Source organism: Conger conger, chromosome 19, assembly GCF_963514075.1.
Source record: "Conger conger chromosome 19, fConCon1.1, whole genome shotgun sequence".
NCBI lineage: Eukaryota > Metazoa > Chordata > Actinopteri > Anguilliformes > Congridae > Conger > Conger conger.
In genome coordinates this window covers 11,964,180-11,985,950 of record NC_083778.1, presented here as the reverse complement: position 1 = coordinate 11,985,950, position 21,771 = coordinate 11,964,180, and the positions used below count along the sequence as shown (strand labels likewise).

The window sequence follows — 21,771 nt, the reverse complement described above, 5'->3', positions numbered from 1 at the left end:
CACAGAGAAGTATTTGAATAACTGCATTTGACCCCAGTCTGACACACACACACATACATGCAATCGCGTGTACAGAGATTACAGACACGGTCTCTGAGTCTGAGTCTCACCTTACCTGTCACATGCTAACTGACAGCTAGCCGCCGTTAGCGCAGATACTCGTGTCAGGGGAGCGAGATTTGGGGAAAAACATAATTGCGAAGACACAAATCTCCTCGCTCGGTGTGAGAACCTGTCAAGATGAGGTCCAAGATGTTCCGGGCTGACGGGAGGCCTGCTCTCCCAAGGGGCAGCCGGGGGGGGCAAGGGGGGGGGGGGGTTCCAGAAGCTTCCATCCAGTCTGTTGGAGGGGGTAGAGACTCTCTGTTGGAGGGGGTAGAGACTCTCTGTTAGAGGGGGTAGAGACTCTCTGTTAGAGGGGGTAGAGACTCTCTGTTGGAGGGGGTAGAGACTCTCTGTTGGAGGGGGTAGAGACTCTGTTGGAGGGGGTAGAGACTCTCTGTTGGAGGGGGTAGAGACTCTCTGTTGGAGGGGGTAGAGACTCTGTTGGAGGGGGTAGAGACTCTCTGTTGGAGGGGGTAGAGACTCTCTGTTGGAGGGGGTAGAGACTCACTGCGAGTCACCGCAGTGGGTTTGGAGCAGGTGACTCATGGGGATGGGATCGAAGGGAACCTGTTAGCCTGTAACGCGACACACAGAAAGCCCTGTCCGTCCTCTCTCTCTCTCTCTCTCTCTCTCACACACACACACACGCGCACAAAAGCCCTTTGTCTGGGTATCGGGGGCAGAAAAGTGTGAGATTACACCGGATCAACGTTACGAATGTTAATAAAGCGAGACGTTAAAGAGAGGGTGAGAAAAGGCCGTGAAACCAGCGGAGTCATGGTGAAGTGTGAGGCTGTACGGCTTCCCTGTTCCTCCTGGTCTTATGGAAATGTCTCGGGCTCACCCCCCACTGGAATGCAACTAACATGGGATCTCCGCGATTAGCAGCATGTTGACATAATAATGTCCAGTAATTACATGTAATCCCATGAATTTCCTTTGGAAGAATCGGCGATGGCAGTTAAAAAATGGTATAGGCAGTCCCAAAGAAAACATTTTTAGAGCTGTAATAAATCGTTTTTCATGATGGTGAAAATAATTAACAGAATTTTGGTATAGTGTGAGTGTGAGTTTTGACCCTGGAGGAGTCCCACCCCTTTTCCTGTGCCATTGGTTTCTCAGTCATCCTCGGCCTGGTGATATCTTGAAGGTACCTATTTGACATATTGAATGACATGACAGCAGATATTTAAAAATAAAGTATTGTCCTGATGATGTAACGATCAGAAGGTTAGTTGGCTGGTGATATCTTTGCAAGGTGCTCAGGGGAGTTGTGGCGGTCAGACCCTTGGTTCTCACAGTTTCCATCAGGGCAACAGGGTGTGGTTACGTTTCGCCTTGGCCTCAAGCCGAACGCTCATAGCCCAGGCCTAACCGGAGTGTGAAAGACCTCTCTCTCGCTCTCCCGTACCTTCTTCTTTGCTCTTTCTCTCCCTCCCTCCCTCCCTCTCTCCCTCCTCGGTGTTGAGCCTCCGCGGTGTTGGGTTCCAGCCATTGTTCGCCCCTGGTTACTGATAAACCGACGGCTTAGCGGCCAGCACTCCAACCATTGGCCCATTTCGAATGACAAAAAAAAAAAAAGGTTGCCAGGGGAACAAAAAAAACCTGTGTACATTTAAAGGAGCAAGCGGGGCGGCCGTAACATGAGTGTGCGGAGGAATTCTCTTTTCTCCAGACCGCAGTCTCAAACGCACAGCCGGAAGGCTGGAGCGGACGGAATTATAGAGGCTTTCGTCCGTCCTATTCGACGCCGGGCCAATCGTCTTTTGTGCGACGGGAAATGTATACGAGAACATTAACGAGCTTAAAGACGCACCGCGGTATCACACAGCGCTCTCTTTCTTCCTCTCACACAACCAGCCCATGAGTCTGTCGGGGCCCGAGGTGAGATCTTAAAAATGAGACCCAAAATATTAAACAATGAAAACTTAGGGCCCCCACCACCCCCCCACACCATCGCCCGAGCCGGTAGGGCTGCCTGATATGCGATAACGTTGTTGAATATTGTGATAATGATGCGACTTATGATAAATAAACAAATATTGGAGCGTACACAGTTCTAATATTTTCCTGCTATAGCTACACTGCTAACATAAACCCCAAACAATGAATAGCCCACTTAATAAAAATGTAATTCATTATTTCCAATATGCTTTCATTGAGCAAATTGCACATGAACAGCCAATCGATTTAACAGAACATCAATTTAAATAAATACTTGCAGTTCTTGTATGTTCATATTGCGTTGATGATAAATATCCAATATATTGTGCTGCCCTACGAGCCAGTCACCTATTTGGCCAAATACAGCTCTGCTCTTTCGCACTCAAGTCAGAGTTACAAAAGCTGCAAGTCTGTGGAATCAGACGTACAGAGGTTTGGCAAAAGCATCAACTCGCAAACACAGAGAGAGGCTACTCTCGCTAAATATCCCAAACAGTCGACCAGTTCAGGCAAGCCAACTCAGTTATTGAACAAGCTGTGTGTTAATGAAGTAGCATTTATCAAATCACACTTTACTGCCTCCAGCATTCTTCCTGAGCAACACTGTGTCAGTTATTAGTGTTTGTGTGCAACAGTGTGAATGTGGAATGGAGAAAACGCATCAGGGTCGGGTGAATTTCAGCACGACTCGGTAAACAGGTCAGTGGGAATAGCTGTCGTGTGACACCTAACCCGCCCGGTTCTGCAGTTTGACACCTGCTGTCATCCCTGACACCAATTCACCCGCGTTCCTTTCTAAAGCTGTCACGTACTGGCAAGTGTTAATCCGCGACAAAACAACGTGTTGCAATTTTGTGTTTTTTGCCTCAAGTCTTGACAAAACTGTGTGCCCGTAATTCCTCGAAATCTCCAAAATTGCGTTTTACTTCAGCATAGGTACAAAACACATCCAGTATTATGCATTTAGGTCTGAAACGGCTGTGTCGTCAGTCAGTTGGGAAAATGGCCGGTATTCCTGGCGGGCCCATAGCAGGCCCAAGGCTGACTCTGACTGTGTAAATTAATTAATAGAGGAGTAAGTTGGCAGTAAGGAACCTGAGATGGACCTGGGAGCAGAGCGACACTGTAACGCGAGAGGGGAGATTCCCAGCGGGAGTGCCCATCCAAGTCTCTCGGATATCAAACGCTGTTTGAGATCGGGCGCTTCATCAGAAGGAGTGCCGAGTGTGTTCCCTAGGTGTGGCGGAGCGCTGAGCGCTACAGGCTGCAGGTTTAGCATTGCAAACTGCCCCTAGGGGTGAAAACCAGGTAAATAACATCCAGGTAAGGGCGTTTGACGACGCCTCTAAACCATAGAGCCAAAGTTGAACTCAAAGGCTTAATGTCGTGAGATTTACGGTGCCAGTGTCAGCTAATGTGACGTGACGTTAATTTGAAATTCTAGGAGCTAACGCGAAGTGCGTTCTCGGCGGAGACAGCGGGTGACATTGAATAGCCTGAGGACTGATAGTGAACAGGAAGATCAGGATTCTGCATTACGCCTTCCTTACACCTCGAGGTGCTGCATAGCAACGCTTATGCAATCTGTGATGGACGAGGTGACAAACCAGGTGATGCAGGTGATGCCTGCACGTACACCTCACGCCTCACGCCTCACGCCTCACACCTCACACTTCACACCTGTGGTGAGCTACCTAGGGGGGCGGGGGGGTGGGGGCAAACAGGGTTAAATAAATCACCTTACACCTGACCCCTGCTCTACGGATGGGCCCCTGAGGGCCCGCTGAAGCTGCGGCCCCCTGTCGTTCGCACCTCTATAGCCGGCCGGCGAAGATTTGCCCAACCCTGGCGATGCCCGACGTCAAGCTGATGACCCCATTTGCTCCCGACGAGTTGATTGGTAACTTGCATGCCAGCCTATCTGGTGTGAGAAGAGCGTGTGTGTGTGCGGATGGGTGAACGAGATGTAAACTGTAAATTGTAAAGCGCTTTGGGAAACTCTGGTCATCTCACCCCTCCATTGTATCCGAAGCGTGTGTCATATCTGCGTTTGACGCGTGTGAAAGAGCTAAGACCTGCGGAGGCAGATAGGGCCTTCAAGGGCAGCGCGCTGTCTATGAGCGGCTAGCCTCCAGGGAAGGGGGGGCGGTGTGATATCCACACAGGCGATCAGGTGACCCCCCCCCAGGGGGCGCCGTACTCCCCACGCGCACGCAGTCACCCGACATCAACCCCCCTCCCCAGCGGCCGGGCTGACCTCAGCACCTGGTTGCCGTCGGCGACGGCGGCGGCCCACTGCCCCGCGTCGGCGCGTAAACAAAGGAGGGCTTTCATCTTCATCTGCGGCCGGGGGAATGCCAGACAGCCGGTGCTCGGCTGTTCGGGGGGCGGCGGGGGTCTACGCGCGGGTGCACTGCGCGTATTTGACGGACAGAAGCCCTGCTCGGGAGAGATGCCTCGCTTTATGAGAATACCTCAGATTCACTCACAGGGCGGGGCCGCTCCTTCAGGTGTGAAGGAGACCGGGTGGAACTGCAGGGTGCCCAGAGGACGATGAGCAGGGAGATGTGCTTTTACCCAGAATGCTCGAAGACGAGGGTCAGGGGGAGATACGTTTTTACCCAGAGTGCTCAAAGACCAGGGCCAGGGGCTTGTATCAGGAAGCAGGATTATTAAGTTAGCAGGTTAACTGTGTGGGGTAAAACCCGGAGCAGCTGTGTTTACTTCAGTCCATGTTCCAGATTTGAGTAGGTTCCTGGATTTACTCAGTGCAGTTGCCCAGTTGTATAGACCCCTGGACCAAAGTCTGAAACTCTCTGTAGACCTAATTCTCTGTGAGTCACGTAGCAGGATTATTATTATGGTGCACTGTTATCAAGCAAAAGCTATGCAGAATCAGTTATGCAGTTCTCCCTTAAAACGCCGAGAGAAAATGGAAGCAAGCGTCACACATGCAGGGAAAAGAACACAGTAGCATCGAGGCTAAAAATCACAGTTGTATTTGTAAGGTTAAAAAAATGCATGAAGGAATTCATGGAAATTCCTTCAAGGATTTTTTTTTGAGAAAGGAATGTTTGAAGTGCAGCGAAAGGTGGCTAAAGGTCCAAGGTGGGGTCAGGGTGGGGGAAAACAGCCCTCCCCGTGTTTTTGGAGTGCGAGCACAAGCATGTTTATATCAGATGACCCCCACAGGTACTGCACCACACCCCACTGTAGGGGGAGTATTGTTGGTGTGAGGAAGGCAGAGTTTAACCCATTTGCCAAATACATGCGCATGATATCTAATATCCAATAATATCAATATGCGCTTTCCTAGTCTCCCTCCTCCTCTGACTGTCCTGTGCTACCTTTCTTACCTTCTTGTTTGCATTGTGACAAAAGTACATTTGCTCATAGTTTTGCTCCATTGTATCTGAAGAATCCCATGGGTGTGTGTGTGTGTGTGTGTGTGTGTGTTTGTTTGTTTGTTTGTTTACAGTATATGCCTGTGTGTGTTTATTTGTGTATGTGTGGGGTTTTTTTTACCTCTGTGTTTGTGTATGTATTTTGCCTGTGCATGAGTGCGCTTGTGTGTGTGTGTATGTTTATTTGTGTGTGGTGATTTTATTTGCCTGTCTGTTTGTTGACAGTTTATGTGCTTGTGTGTGTTTATGTGTTTATGTGTGTGTGTGTGTGTCGCACTTTGTTTCTGTGCTAGCCGTAAAGCCATAAGTGCTGTTGACTGTATTGTGTTAGGGCATCTAGCCACCGTATAAAAGCTCTTTGAAAGGTTCCCCTGAGAGCTGAGGAGCGTACATTACCTCTTAATGGTCCTTTATGGCTTTCCTGGTCCCCGGTGATGCTCAGGTGGGTTAAAATTATACAGTGTGTGCTTTTACATCCCAGAGTGCACTGCTCTTACTGCAGTCCAGTTCCTCATGGGCTATTACGCAAGGAAGGAAATGAGTGATTTTGATTGACAGGAGCTGCTACGGAGAGTTCTAGAATTCTAATCTGTTACTGTTAGGTGCCTGCGACTGTGATCCGTGTTGTGGCATGGGTGTTTCTGTTGTCCGAGTCTCATATTTTCTTTCTGTGTAACTGTTTGGGCAGCTATAGGGCATGGCAGTGTGTCAGTAGAAATGCTTCCCATATTTAAAAATATTTCAGACATTTAAAACATTACTTTACTCCTTTCTTTGAAGCGTGAAAGCGTGGCTCTCGCGGTTGAGTTGCTGCAGAATCGCTGTCGTTCACGCGTGCCAGTTTGTGGCGTGTGTGAATGCCGCGCCTGTGGAAACAGATTTGTCATTGTCTTATCCAGTCAATGAGGCACGTTTGTACACCGCGATCAACTCTGACAGCCTTAATTTCATCATTTCCTCAGACACCTGCAGCCAGCCAGATCTTTTCATCTGTTTATCTTTGTACAGAGACATTCTGCCTCGGGAGGTTGTATGTATGAATACCTCCCAATGTTTACTATTATTTTGTCTGTGCTCAGGGAAGTGGTTGGCTCGAATGCTGATGCATTCATTTGGGATATATTGGGTTCAACTGGTAAGTATAAAAACTGATATTTTGTAATAATGCAATTGTGACTCAATGCGAAACACTTAATGTGTTCATGAACAGCCTCTGGAAACATAATTGTACAACTTGATTTGGAGTAACTTGCCTTGCCTTCTTGGCCACAAACCACAATTCCTCTATGTCAGCTATTGTAAAGCTAAAGCTCTAAAATATCCTTAGTTGCACATCAATAAACTATCTTGGTCAATTGAAAGTGTTCGGTAAAACTGAAATAATATTTATTTTTTAGAAACAAAGAAAGTGAAATTTAAGTGATACTGATACCAAACTGAGGGGCCTGGAAACAAGGTGGGGGGTCCCATTATTGGGGGGAGGGGGTCCAGTTATTACTGAGATTCTGTAACTTTTCCCCCTGCCAAATCACACAGGAAGCTACAAATACAAACCTGTCAGTTGGTCATCAATACACAGAGGGAGTCATACTGGGTGTGGGTTATCCGCCAAGCAACATTCTGACCCAATTTTATTTTAATTCACGGTTTCTATAAAGCGAGTGGAACGTGTGCACCCACCCCCCAACCCCTCTTGGTTACAGCTGTAGGATTTCCCCGAGCCGAGCAGGGTGATAATGTCATAAGTGGAATTCTTCCCATTTCGTGGGAAAATGTATCTGGACTTGGAGTACAAACACAGTTCTGCTAATGGACTTTTAACAAGTTTTATGGGTGCGGAGTTTTAGGCGTGAAACATGACAAGTTGTAAGTAGAAATGGCGGTTAGTGGTGGAAATGATAGAATAGAAACTTTACAGCGAAACTATCCATTTTACAGCACTTAAGGCAAAGATTCATTGGCACGTAAGACTCTGGTGTCAGTTTGAGGCATTCTGGAGGTCGGGAGCTTTTTCACAGATAACAGGATTGGTGGGTGTAGTCTTCCACCCCTATTATTGGCTGGCTTTGTTGTCATTCAAAAATTTGAATTGTCAGTTGAAAGCTAGGGATCAGTGGACTCAATAGTGTCACACAGCGGGGATTAGTGCCTCAGCTATCTCCTTTTAAATAGTTTTCTTGGCTTAAATAATCTTAAATGGCACAATAAATAGCAGGAAAGTCTGACAGATGATGATGATCTGTTGGTTTCATTTTACCCTGTCAGCATTTATAAGGAAATGGGATTGTGGTTTTGAGTTATTTGAGATACATGTACAAACCACATTTTTTTTTTTTGGAATCTGTGGATTAATTGTCTGTGGTGTCCTGGCGCTTCAGTTAAAGAGACTGCAGTGAGTGTGTGTGTATGTATGTGTATGTGTGTATACATACGTGTGTGTGTTTGTAAGCGTGTGTCTTGGGGCCAGACCCTGGTCCATTTGTACTTCTCTGGCAAATGTTGTGTCGACAGTGAAGGAACTGGACTTTTTGTCAAGGACAGGCCATCATATTTCTTGTTAGAGATCAAAGGTCATCAAGAGTCAATTTCAGGGTATCATTAAAAAAAATAAAAAGGTCAATATTTTGTGCGTAACAGGTGACATTACGTAGGGTGGCCCTCTACTCCCAAATATCAGGAATTTACCAGGGCTCATCATACTTAAAGGTAGCACCTGCCCTACGATCAAGGTTTTTGACCAATTTTAGGTGATTGACTTGCTTTACTTGGGCCTTTAAGATTTCCCAACACGGTAATGCAATGACTGAGTGTGAATCCTATGATAGGAATTGACATGTAATCCAGGATTGGCCAGAAATCTAACTCTGTGGGGAAAGAGTGCATTTGTCGAACACATCTATCAAGCTTCTTATCTCTTCACGTCTCTAGAAATGGGCCATATGTTTATTGGCTGCATACCAGTGACTTTTAGATAGCAGCCTTATCCAGACATATGCCACACTGTACGTGTGCTTTTACAGTCCTTGTTAATTAGTAATACACTGTCACGGTTAAACTGGCTGTCTGCACATGCAAAACAAACTTTAGAAATAACTAACAGATGTTTCAATCTCCTTTGTGTGTTTTGCCATTTTTAATGAGGACCTTACATTAAATATTTGGACTTGCTGTTTAATGCCAAGCGTACAAATTTATCAGTACTAAGCTTGTACAACGGGTTAATTTTTTCAGGAGTGAACCAGCCAAAGTTATGAAGCAACACGTTTATCTAGCCTCAACCTGCAGCAATCAGTTAGTTTACAGTTTAAAGTGTCATTAGTATGTCTTGTGATATAGTGTGACTGTATGGGACTTCTTACCCAGAAAACCTCACACGGATTAGCCTGAAATGGGAGCACGCTATCTCTTATTTCGGGGCTAGCCCCAGTGAAGTTGGCTGGGTAAGGAGCCTCATATAATCTCTCTGACCTGGTTGTCGAGCACCTATTGGATGCTCCTTTTTAAGCCGACTTGTAGCACCTTGCGTATTTCCATTTCGATATTGTGATTGCAGTATATATCGTGCCCGCGCATGAAGGCCGTGTTTTTGTCCTGAGGACACCCCGTCTGTCTTAACATGAGCTGCAGAATAACTGCCGTGCTGCAGGTATTACATCAGAGTGTGTGGGCTGCAGTGTCACGGAGGGGGTGAGTCCAGGAGGAGATGTTTGAGCTTACCTCTGCCTCCAACAGAACCCACAGGCAGCACAGCTCAGGCTAAACCAAAACCAGCACAGCTCAGGCTAAACCAAAACTAGCACAGCTCAGGCTAAACCAAAACTAGCATAGCTCAGGCTAAACCCAAACTAGCACAGCTCAGGCTAAACCAAATCTAGCACAGCTCAGGCTAAACCAAATCTAGCACAGCTAAGGCTAAACAAAAACCAGCACAATTTAGGACCTGACTCAAGTACGTAATTGTTTTTATTAAAATGCTTTTCTACGCCTTGCTGAGCTTGTCTGGTGGATTGGAACCGATGAAACACTCTCAAAAAGTGCAAATCTTGCCTTCTGGTTCTCTTGGTTGGCTCAATTGTACCAAGCAAGATCAATCGAGCAGAGAAAAGTATTTGAATCCAAAGCCGTTCGGTCTTTGACCCAGGTCTGCAGCACTGCTTTGGCTTTAGCGACAGAGAGCACCTGAGGTTGATCCTGCATGCAGCACAGCTGAGGCTCGTTGGCAGTCTGCCTGTGTTTCTTGTTCCCTTCTTAGGCCTTTGTGCTTTGAGAGAAACTTCAATGGACAAATCTTCTGCAACCTGCCACGTTTTACCTTTATTAACATGCTTTCATTCTTTGTGTCCTCCTCTTGTTCTTTTCTCCAGAATGAAGATACATTTTCTTTGAGGTGTCTGTGTCTCCCACAACTCTCGGTCTTGTGTTCTGTAGACACACGGGTTAAGTGTTAAACTATTGTGCTTCGAGAAAGATGTTAGCAACCACGAGCGCCTCAGTCTCGACGGACGGTAATTCAAGTCGACGGGTGGGATGCTCGTCGAAAAGTCGGACCATTCGTCAAACGACTGACGGGGCGGAAAGTGGGGAAGTCAGCCCCATTAGGATTCTGAGAGGGGCGATACATCTCCCAAATCTGTCAGCCTCCCCAAAGCTTGATAAATACCCCTCAGCCCCAGAATGGTTAATGATGACTCAGCTTCTTCAGCAGGGTGTGAGCAGGTCAGTTTTGTCTAAGTGCTCAGCGAAGTGGTCGCTTGTGACAGCTGTGATTTTATTGGACGAAGCACTTAGTGAGCCCGGTTGCTTGTGGCGGTCAGTTTGATTTGATTGGCTGTGGAGGATTAGACCACAGAAAGGCGTGTGGGCGTGTATGCACATTAATGTAAGTAGGATGGGTATACGGGTGAGTGAACACCCCTCCTATAGCCAGTGGACTGGAGTGTAGTTGGTTAAATCCTTGCAAGATTTTCCGTTGCTGAAATTAGTCATTCATAATGAATAAAATACCCGGAGGCATCAGCTTATTGAACTATGGCAAATCTAAAACTGCATTGTAGCTTCTCAATGGAAACAGATACCTCAGAGTGATTGCATGGGCAGTGTCCAGCAACAGAGCTGAAATGCTTATAAAACCATCTTCTTAAGTGCTGTATGAATTGAATCAAAATGGCCGCCGAGGTCTTGACAGCTGTTGGTTTGCTGAGTGGCTGAAACTGGCTGTCCAGCCGAGGGGCTGGTGTAGCACAGTGGAAGCCTTGCTTCTTTGTCCTGTAATTGTGCTGCGTTCTTTTATCAACGTGGTCTGTCACTCAAACGGGAGGAGGGACGTCAGAATCAGAATCAGAATCAGAATCAGAATCACTTTATTCGCCATGTAGTTTTTACGTACAAGGAATTTGCTGTGGTTTGTGGGTGCATTCAGACAACATAAAGAATAACAACAACAACAACAAAAATAGAAACATGGATATAAAATAAGGTGGAATGGAGAATATGAATAAAAAATAAAAATAAAAATAAATATTCAGACCCACTCAAACGGCACGGAGAGAATGAGTGAAGCTGCCACCCTAACCAACCCCCCACACCAAACATAAAAGTGTGAACTGAGATTATTCCCATTTCAGATTTGTATTAAAATGCCGAAACTGAAGACCGGTTTTGCTAAGCGTGAGAGAATTTTTTTTAATTTGACTCTGATGAAAATGTATCAAGCTGCATTGATACGACAAGAAATGTAACAACATATGAATATACGAAAATGAGTTGGCTTCATCCTTTAGTTCCCACTGCGTAAGAAACTGGAGAGTGAGTTTTCCCGATGTGCAGGCCAGGAATCTGAAATCATCCTTATACTGTACGTCATAATGACCCAGCCCTGAGGCCAAATGCAGCTTGTTGAACAACATATCTTCATATCATATCAACATATCTTCTTGGCCCTTTAATCATTGAGGGGGGGGGCTATTTAAGTGCATGAGAATATGAATTATGTCTATGTGTGCATCTGTACATCTCAAATTAGTCAAGCTGTGTATAATTTAAGAAGGCATCTGCTCGGTTTACACACATGTACTGTACACTACATCATATTAATACTTTGTTTTATGAGGCGGAATGTGGAAATGCAGACATCTCTGCACAAGAATTTAGCCCCAAGGAATCTGCCTTTATGTGCCAAAAACACTGCAGGCAAAAGGCCTTGCGGCGTGTCTGACTATCGGTGAAATATGGGTTCGCCTTTAACACAGCAGCTACACAGCGAGCGAGCCTTCGATTCGCTGTTTATTCGACGCAGAGGCGAAGGAGCTTTGGGAACACCTCCGCTCGGCCTTCAGTCATCAGTCGATAGTCGCGTCAAGCGTGTATTCCTGGCAAAAAAAAAACATATGGGGTCTTTCACGATAAGCTGAAAGTTAACACCACTAAATTCAAACTTGAATTGTTTAGATTTTACCGAATGAATTTTACCGGTTTCTGGTGACCGTAGAATAACGTTCTCGTTCTGAGGTTTTGGTGGAAGTGTTCTGCCGTATTGTGTCTCATCTCTTGACACCGCTGACCTGTAAATGTTGTGTGTCCTGTCTTTGTGTGGGTGACTGTAGCTGGGTGCGTTACGTGGGCTGGTCTCTGATACTATGCAGACTGTGTGAGCTGGTGAATGCTGCTTATCTGATTGTGTTTGATTGCCCTTTGGCCCCGTGCTTGCTGGCTTTGTATGCGGAACAGGGTCTATCTGCTATCTTAAGGTGTTGAAACAGCGTCGCAGAGTAAATATGAGAGATTGCAGTCTGTCTGTATGACTGTGAATGATGTTATGTTGTTTTGGACAATATGTTACTGTACAGTCAAGCAGATCCAGGTTGTGTGTGTTATTTGGCTGAGTGTGTGTGATCCAGAGTCAGACCTCGGTTGAATACATAGTTGTTTTGGATTCTAATACTTTTCTATGCTTTACTCAGCTTGCCTGGTGTATTGGAACCTCTGAAATATAAAAAGTGCAAACTTTGCCTTCTGGTCCTCTTGGTTGGCTTAATCGTACCATGCAAGACTGATCAAGCACAGAAAAGTATTTGGATCCAAGACAATTACATATTTGACCCAGGTCTGGTGTGTACAGTGTTCCGCACTATAGGCTAAGTCTATGTGTGTTCTGTGATATTTTGTTTTAGTCTGTATGTGTTATTTTTGCGAGGAGTCTATGTGTGTGTTTGGAGTTATTTTGGCTTGAGTGCTGTGGTTGTATATCTGGGTAAATTTGTGATTGTGTCTGTAGATGAATTGCTGTAGTATTATGTGTTGTTAAAGTGTTGTGGTAGTGTCTGTAGATAAAGTGTTGTATTAAGGGTGGTATTAAGTGTCAGTGTTGTCGTGGGTTGTGATTACATTACATTACATTTAGGGCATTTGGCAGACGCTCTTATCCAGAGTGACTTACAGTAGATTAGACTAAGCAGGAGACAATCTTTACACTTTACCTACCTCTGTAGATAAAGTGTTGTGGTAGTGTCAGTAGATAAAGTGTTGTGGTGGTATCTGTAGATAAAGTGTTGTGGTAGTGTCTGTAGATAAAGTGTTGTGGTCGTGTCTGTAGATAAAGTGCTGTGGTGGTATCTGTAGATAAAGTGTTGTGGTAGTGTCTGTAGATAAAGTGTTGTGGTAGTGTCTGTAGATAAAGTGCTGTGGTAGTCCCAGTATGTTGTATTGTGGTAGTATCAGTTTGTAGTGTTGTGGTAGTATCAGTACGTAGTGTTGTGGTAGTATCAGTTTGTAGTGTTGTGGTAGTATCAGTACGTAGTGTTGTGGTAGTATCAGTTTGTAGTGTTGTGGTAGTATCAGTACGTAGTGTTGTGGTAGTATCAGTTTGTCGTGTTGTGGTAGTATGTAGATAAAGTGTTGTGGTAGTATGTAGATAAAGTGTTGTGGTAGTATGTAGATAAAGTGTTGTGGTAGTATGTAGATAAAGTGTTGTGGTAGTGTCTGTAGATAAAGTGCTGTGGTAGTATCAGTTTGTCATGTTGTGGTAGTATCAGTTTGTAGTGTTGTGGTAGTATCAGTACGTAGTGTTGTGGTAGTATCAGTTTGTCGTGTTGTGGTAGTATGTAGATAAAGTGTTGTGGTAGTATGTAGATAAAGTGTTGTGGTAGTATGTAGATAAAGTGTTGTGGTAGTATGTAGATAAAGTGTTGTGGTAGTGTCTGTAGATAAAGTGCTGTGGTAGTATCAGTTTGTCATGTTGTGGTAGTATCAGTTTGTAGTGTTGTGGTAGTATCAGTACGTAGTGTTGTGTTAGTATCAGTATGTAGTGTTGTGGTAGTATGTAGATAAAGTGTTGTGGTAGTATGTAGATAAAGTGTTGTGGTAGTATGTAGATAAAGTGTTGTGGTAGTATGTAGATAAAGTGTTGTAGTAGTACGTAGATAAAGTGTCATGGTCTTGAGTGTGGTTGTTGTCGTTGGTTACAGACGGCCTCCACGTCGTCACTGCGCTCTGCACCCTGCGCGTCACCATCGTCACGGACGACATGCTGACCAACAGCATCACGGTGCGGCTGGAGAACATGTCCCAGGAGCGCTTCCTGTCGCCCCTGCTGTCGCTCTTCTCCGCCGGCGTGGCGGCCGTGCTGTCCACCACGCCCGACCGCGTCTTCGTCTTCAACATCCAGAACGACACCGACGTCCACGGCACCATCCTCAACGTCACCTTCTCCGCCCGGCCCCCGGGGGCCCCGCCCGGCCGCTTCGTGCCCTCCGAGGAGCTCCAGGAGCAGGTGTACCTCAACCGCACGCTCCTCACGCGCGTCTCCGCCCAGCGCGTGCTCCCGTTCGACGACAACATCTGCCTGCGCGAGCCGTGCGAGAACTACATGAAGTGCGTCTCCGTGCTGCGCTTCGACAGCTCGGCGCCCTTCATCGCCTCCGACACCGTCCTCTTCAGGCCCATCCACCCAATCAACGGCCTGCGCTGCCGCTGCCCTCCCGGCTTCGCCGGGGACTACTGCGAGACCGAGGTGGACCTCTGCTACTCCTCGCCCTGCCTCAACAACGGCCTCTGCCACAGCCGGGAGGGAGGCTACACCTGCCAGTGCCTGGAGGACTTCACCGGTGAGACTCCCTCTCTCTCTCTCTCTCTCTCCTTCTATCTCTCTCTCTCTCTCTCTCACTCTCTCTGTCTGTCTCTCCCTCTGCCAGTGCCTGGAGGACTTCACCGGTGAGACTCCCTCTCTCTCTCTCTCTCTCTCTCTCTCTCTCTCTCTCTCTCTCTCTCCTTCTATCTCTCTCTCTCTCTCTCTCTGTCTGTCTCTCCCTCTGCCAGTGCCTGGAGGACTTCACCGGTGAGACTCCCCCTCTCTCTCTCTCTCTCTCTCTCTCTCTCTCTCTCTCTCTCCTTCTATCTCTCTCTCTCTCTCCCTCTCTCTCTCACTCTCTCTGTCTGTCTCTCCCTCTGCCAGTGCCTGGAGGACTTCACCGGTGAGACTCCCTCTGTCCCTCCCTCCCTCTCTCTCTCTCTCTCTCTCTCTCTCTCACTCTCTCTCTCACTCTCTCTCTCACTCTCTCCCTCCCTCTCTCTCTCACTCTCTCCCTCTGCCAGTGCCTGGAGGACTTCACCGGTGAGACTGCCTCTCTCCCTCCCTCTCTCTCTCTCACACACTCCCTCCGTCTCTCCCTCTGCCAGTGCCTGGAGGACTTCACCGGTGAGACTGCCTCTCTCCCTCTCTCTTTCTGTCTCTCTCTGTCTGGGTACCTCTCTTGATTCTTCCCTCCTTATCCACCTCTTCTGCCTTGTTCTTTCCATCCTCTTCTGTCTATTCCCCTGATCTTTGTTCTCTCCTCCTTGCGTTAATTCTCTCCTCATTCTCTCTGTATTTCTCTTGTCTCTCACTCTCTACCTCTTTCTCTCTCGTCTCTCAGTCTCTCTTGTCTCTCTCTTTCGTCCTGTGTGGGCGACATTGTTATCTTTTGAGAACTACAAAAATCCTGGCTTCTATAGTGTGCCAGAGCTGTATTTTTATAGCCTCTGATTTAATACAATGTCAGTTACACTTTGAGTCTACACCAAATGAAACATTTTTCTGGCCTGGTATTTTTAAACAACAGTTGGGAATATACAGCCCTGCCAATCGGCTCAAGCTTTTCCCTTTCTCACAGTGCATCATGGGATTGTGTGTTAAGGGGGGCCTGTTTCTCAGCCTGCAAATAGTCTCTCCTCAAAATTGCCGCAAACCCCCCCCCCCCACATTGTTATCTGTTGCGGCAGAGCCTCTGATCCCACAAGCCCCTCCAAATCCTCTGTTACAATACCCCCCCCCCCCCCTAAAACAAATGTTTCCTTCTCAGGGGAAATTACCTGGTAATCACCCTGTCCAATTGCTGCCCCTGTGTTTGAAGGTCGCAGTTCAAGCGCTGCTGGTTGGTGGTTATTACGAGGGGTGATGACAGAGCCGGTGACTGTGTTCTGCTTTGGTTTTTCATGAAAGCAGAGAAACCGGATCCCTGCGATTCTTTCAGAAAGGGGACGGGGGTTGTTTCTGGAGGGTAATAAGGGTCAGCTTCCCGTATCCTGCCCCTCAGAGCCACTCGCTGCCCACATCTCATCAGGGAAATGGCCGACACAAAGAAACGCTGTGCTGGACTCCTCCAGCCAATGAGCGGACAGTCAGCTTCACATCGGTGCAAACCCGCACCTGGTTTCCGACGGTCTGACCAATGGCGTCTGGTTATCGTCTGTCAGCATAAACTGACCTTAACCTCAAAATGGAGGCCGTTGAATATTTGCTGCCATGTTATGGCCATTCATTTAAATAAATAAAATGCACGCTAAGCTCAATGGACGATATCCAGACGGTATTAGTCAGACCGTAGGAGGCTGTTAAACATTTGCCTCTCTCTTACAGCCATTAATTACATAAATGAAATACGGTTTACGAAGAAATTAGTTGCGCAATGCAGGCGAAACAGAACCAGGCACGCTTGCAGCGATGTCTCCAGCACATCTGCGAGACAAAAACGTCGGTCGGCCGTCCTACAGGCATTCCCGGAGGCGGAATACTTTTTTCCGCTCCTCCGGTTGCCATGGGAGCCGGAGCGGCTGCGGTCTGCGTTCTTTGTGGCCGGTTAGCGGTCTGGCGCGCGGCCACGGTGCGGTCTTTACACTGCGGTCACGCCCCGCCGAGTAGGCCCCGCCCGCGTCAGTGAAAGCAGTGAAGGTCTGGGAAACGATCCCCGAGGCGTGGCGTGAATAGGCGTACGCCGATGGACGCCTAGTCGGGGGAAATTAGATGGTTGGCACTCGGCAGCTGCCAATGTCTGTCAAGTCTGAACTGCGGTTTTGTGTGATTGTTTTTCAAACAATATTTTCATTGTGTCCCCTGGTGCAGAGGGTGGTCGGAGGACATAATGGGGGTGTCTCCAAGTGCAGGGGGGAGGGGGAGCTGGTATATTTATGGAGGGAAAAGGCCTCGTACTGTAACCGCTTATTGTGGTTTGTCTATTTCGAATAAAAACTCTTCATCGCAAATTATAAATAAATAGCGGTGCAGTAAATGTGGAAACACAAGTATGTTCCGTGAAAATGTCCCAGACTTTAATCCTGCCGCTCTTTAAAGAAGTGAGGTTGCTGGGAAGCGGAGGTTTCCGGGGTAACGGTGCAATGCCAGCTGTTTATTGGCTGGCGTGTTGGCACTGCTCAAGGTGGAGAGACGGGCCATTGTCCTGCCGTCGTTGTGCCGCGAGCCGATTGGTTCATCCGGAGGACAGGGGTCAGCCGGGGTCAGGGCCACAGTAGCGACAAGATGGTTTATTTTGACAAACTTTGAGAGGACAGAAGAGAAGAGTCTGTCTTGCGATCAGAAATGGGGGGGAGGGGGTTGGCCTAGTTCTGCTTGCATGTAGGCTGGGTGACAATTTAGGGCACTAATGACAATAGTACTGTCCAGATTAATCTAATTCAATGCATAGTATTTTCCATTGATAATCTTATACTAGGATGTGACAAGGAACACAAAGAAAGGAGGTGGTATTGTCTTCTGTGAAATATCTTCATAAAGATTGTTATCAAATTACCTATTTGCAGCAATGTTTTAAGGGTGAAATCCAAGTGAATTTTGGGTTCAAATCTCCTGGTAGTCATCCTGCTTGTTAAATATCTTAGTTTTCTCAAAGAAGGTGGGTTTAAAAAAAAAAAAAAATCAAAAACAAGAAAATAAACAAAATATATTAATGAGGAGGACAAGCCATCAAGTCATCATTTACCAACCATTTAACAATGTTGAGTACAAATTCAGGACGCTTTAAAAACACTATTTGCACTGAATTCAAAACACCCAGCTTCATTATGTATTCACTCTGATGCAAGCTGATAAAAGTTTGGACCATCTGTGTTCCCTTGTAATATAGCTACTGCTGAGAAATTTCAAATAGAAGCTTTTATTTGGTTTGCCAACATTGACTTAATGAAGGTAGAAGCAAGAACGTAAAAGCAAGCAGCTTTTTATTGTGTATAAACCACTGGTTGCTGTTCTTTGTAAAGTTAGGGACATTAAGTTTATATGAATAAAAAATTACATTTATTAAAATGATTGCTGTTCTCGGTTCTAGTCATTTTGTTAATTGCGTTTTGCCTTTATGAACTTACAGCTAACTTTAGCTGACGTTAAAAGTTAGGAATATTGAGTTTATATTAATGAAAGATCGAGTTTATTAAAATAAATGCTGTTCTCGGTTCTTGCCGTATTCTCTTCTCTTCTCTTGTTCAGTGTGTGTTGCCTTTATGAACGTGTTGTAGGGGTTTGGGTGGTTTCGGGAGGTAAAGTTTGGGCCTCTCTCCCTCCGCAGGCGAGCGCTGTGAGGTGGACGCCCGCTCGGGCCGCTGTGTCCCGGGCGTGTGCCAGAACGGGGGGCGGTGCGTGGACCTCCTGGTGGGGGGGTTCATGTGCCAGTGCCCCGCGGGGGAGTTCCAGAAGCCCTACTGCCACATGAGCACCCGCAGCTTCCCCGGGCAGTCCTTCATCACCTTCAGAGGCCTGAAGCAGAGGTTCCACTTCACCGTGTCCTTCATGTGAGCACCGTATCTCTGTGTGCCTCAGCACCCCAAATCTCTCTCTATCTCAGCACCCCAAATCTCTCTCTATCTCTGTACCCAAATCACTGTGTACCTCAGCACCCCAAATCTCTCTCTCTATCTCTGTACCCAAATCACTGTGTGCCTCAGCACCCCAAATCTCTCTCTATCTCAGCACCCCAAATCTCTCTCTATCTCAGCACCCCAAATCACTGTGTACCTCAGCACCCCAAATCTCTGTGTACCTCAGCACCCCAAATCTCTGTGTACCTCAGCACCCCAAATCTCTGTGTACCTCAGCACCCCAAATCACTGTGTGCCTCAGCACCCCAAATCTCTCTCTATCTCAGCACCCCAAATCACTGTGTGCCTCAGCACCCCAAATCTCTCTCTATCTCAGCACCCCAAATCACTGTGTGCCTCACCACCCCAAATCTCTGTGTACCTCAGCACCCCAAATCTCTGTGTACCTCAGCACCCCAAATCTCTGTGTACCTCAGCACCCCAAATCACTGTGTACCCCAGCACCCCAAATCTCTCTCTCTATCTCTGTACCCAAATCACTCTGTACCTCTGCAGCCTAAATCTCTCTCTCTATCTCTGTACCCAAATCACTGTGTACCCCAGCACTCCATTACATTACGTTATTGGCATTTGGCAGACGCTCTTATCCAGAGTGATGTACAACAAAGTGCAAAATGCATACCCATAACCAGGAACAAGTGCACTGAAAGAGTTCAGTTTCAAGTGCCAAGAATACGACAAAGATAAGGACTAGGGCCTATGTGATCAATCTGAAGATTGATTATATCTAAGAATATTTTTGTCCAGCACAATGCAATAGAATGATAAACACTCACGTAGGAACAATTAACAGCTTACATAGCCAAATGAAACTCGGAAAAATATCCCAAATCTCTCTCTTTATCGGTGTACCCCTTATCTCCCTGTTGAGCTGTTCCTCCACTGCGTCACTTGCCGTTGCCGTTGGGTGATAAACGAGGTGTGAACAATGAGGAAAATACAGCCTGCTTCCCGGCCTGGGACTCCAACTCCCAGCAGCCCTGAAAACAGGAAGTGGCTCTCTGTGACGGGCCGTTATCACCGTTGCGCTTCACTGATCCCGGCTTCCTGTCGGCCGGCCCCGCGGCAGCTGGGCTCTGACTCCGCTGCTACCGTGGCGACCTGAGACCCCCCCTGGGCCCGCCTCTCCCATCCTGGGGGGCGTGCCCTGGCCTCCGTCTCGCGTTCCCATCACCTCCTCTCTTTTCTCTCTTTTCATCCCTCTCTCTTCCTCCCCTGTCTGTCCAACAGTGGTAGAGGCTGACTCGTGAAGGGAAGTCATTCAGTACAGAGTTATGATGCGAATCAGTGCAGGCTGAGCCTCGACCTCAGTGTCGTGTGTATAATCTGCTCTGATGGTCACAGTGATACAGTCACAGTGTCTCTCTATAATACAGTCACAGTGTTTCACTCTGATATTGACTGTGATTGTTGTGTTATTCCTTGTCCCCTGTCACGGTGTCTCTCTGTGTGGTACAGTTACAGTGTCTCTCTGTGTGATACTGTCACACTGTCTCTCTGTGTGATACAGTCACACTGTCCCTCTGTGTGATACAATCACGCTGTCTCTGTGATACAGTCAGTGTCTCTCTGTGTGGTACAGTCAGAGTGTCTCTCTGTGTAGATTGTGTGTAAAAGTCACAGTGGCTCTGTGTAGATTGTGTGTAAAAGTCAGAGTGTCTCTCTGTGTAGATTGTGTGTAAAAGTCACAGTGGCTCTGTGTAGATTGTGTGTAAAAGTCACAGTGCCTCTGTGTAGATTGTGTGTAAAAGTCACAGTGCCTCTGTGTAGATTGTGTGTAAAAGTCACAGTGGCTCTGTGTAGATTGTGTGTAAAAGTCACAGTGTCTCTCTGTAGATTGTGTGTAACGGTCACAGTGGCTCTGTGTAGATTGTGTGTAAAAGTCACAGTGGCTCTGTGTAGATTGTGTGATACAGTCACACTGTCCCTCTGTGTGATAGTCACACTGTCTCTGTGATACAGTCAGTGGCTCTGTGTAGATTGTGTGTAAAAGTCACAGTGGCTCTGTGTAGATTGTGTGTAACGGTCACAGTGGCTCTGTGTAGATTGTGTGTAACGGTCACAGTGGCTCTGTGTAGATTGTGTGATACAGCCACACTGTCCCTCTGTGTGATAGTCACACTGTCTCTGTGATACAGTCAGTGTCTCTGTGTAGATTGTGTGTAAAAGTCACAGTGGCTCTGTGTAGATTGTGTGTAACGGTCACAGTGGCTCTGTGTAGATTGTGTGTAACGGTCACAGTGGCTCTGTGTAGATTGTGTGTAACGGTCACAGTGGCTCTGTGTAGATTGTGTGTAACGGTCACAGTGGCTCTGTGTAGATTGTGTGTAAAAGTCACAGTGGCTCTGTGTAGATTGTGTGTAAAAGTCACAGTGGCTCTGTGTAGATTGTGTGTAAAAGTCACAGTGGCTCTGTGTAGATTGTGTGTAACGGTCACAGTGGCTCTGTGTAGATTGTGTGTAAAAGTCACAGTGGCTCTGTGTAGATTGTGTGTAACGGTCACAGTGACTCTGTGTAGATTGTGTGTAACGGTCACAGTGGCTCTGTGTAGATTGTGTGTAAAAGTCACAGTGACTCTGTGTAGATTGTGTGTAACGGTCACAGTGACTCTGTGTAGATTGTGTGTAAAAGTCACAGTGACCACATCCCATCGGCCCTTCAGGTTCGCCACTCGGGAGCGGAACGCCCTGCTCTTGTATAACGGCAGATTCAACGAGAAGCACGACTTCATCGCCCTGGAGATCATCGACGAGCAGATCCAGCTCACCTTCTCCGCAGGTGAGGGGTCGTGAGGGCATAAAGAGCGCGTTTCCATGGTAACGGCAGTAGCGTAACCGCTCGTATTACCTTGTGTCAGGTGACACGCTGGTTTGAAAGGTTTTAATCTGTGTTTACTGACGTTTGGCTTAATCTGTTTGCTGATGCCTACTATTTCACACACATTTTCTGTGTGCCACCTGGATTTTTACAGAGCAAAGCAAAGCAGCATTTCTCAATTAAAGCAGCTTTTGTTTTACTGGTTAGAATTCCCTAAAAGTAAATACTGTTATCAGGTAAACCCCATTGAGGTAATGTGTGAACATGTTTGAGGTGAAACTCAGGTGCATAAATAACACAAATGCACACACACACACGGTAATAAGCAGTGACACAGAGCCGTGAATGACACACACACACA

General features: G+C 46.9%; 1 protein-coding gene across 1 annotated transcript in view; it reads left to right on the top strand.

Annotated features, from left to right (window-relative positions):
• The window catches only part of LOC133118868 (cadherin EGF LAG seven-pass G-type receptor 1-like), a 70,693-nt gene that overhangs the window by 10,126 nt on the left and 38,796 nt on the right, over positions 1–21,771 (top strand). Inside the window, exons 2-4 of the mRNA XM_061229123.1 lie at positions 13,916–14,554; positions 18,284–18,506; positions 21,256–21,371. Coding sequence (XP_061085107.1) covers positions 13,916–14,554; positions 18,284–18,506; positions 21,256–21,371 — 978 coding nt within the window. The remainder of the gene's footprint in view (positions 1–13,915; positions 14,555–18,283; positions 18,507–21,255; positions 21,372–21,771) is intronic.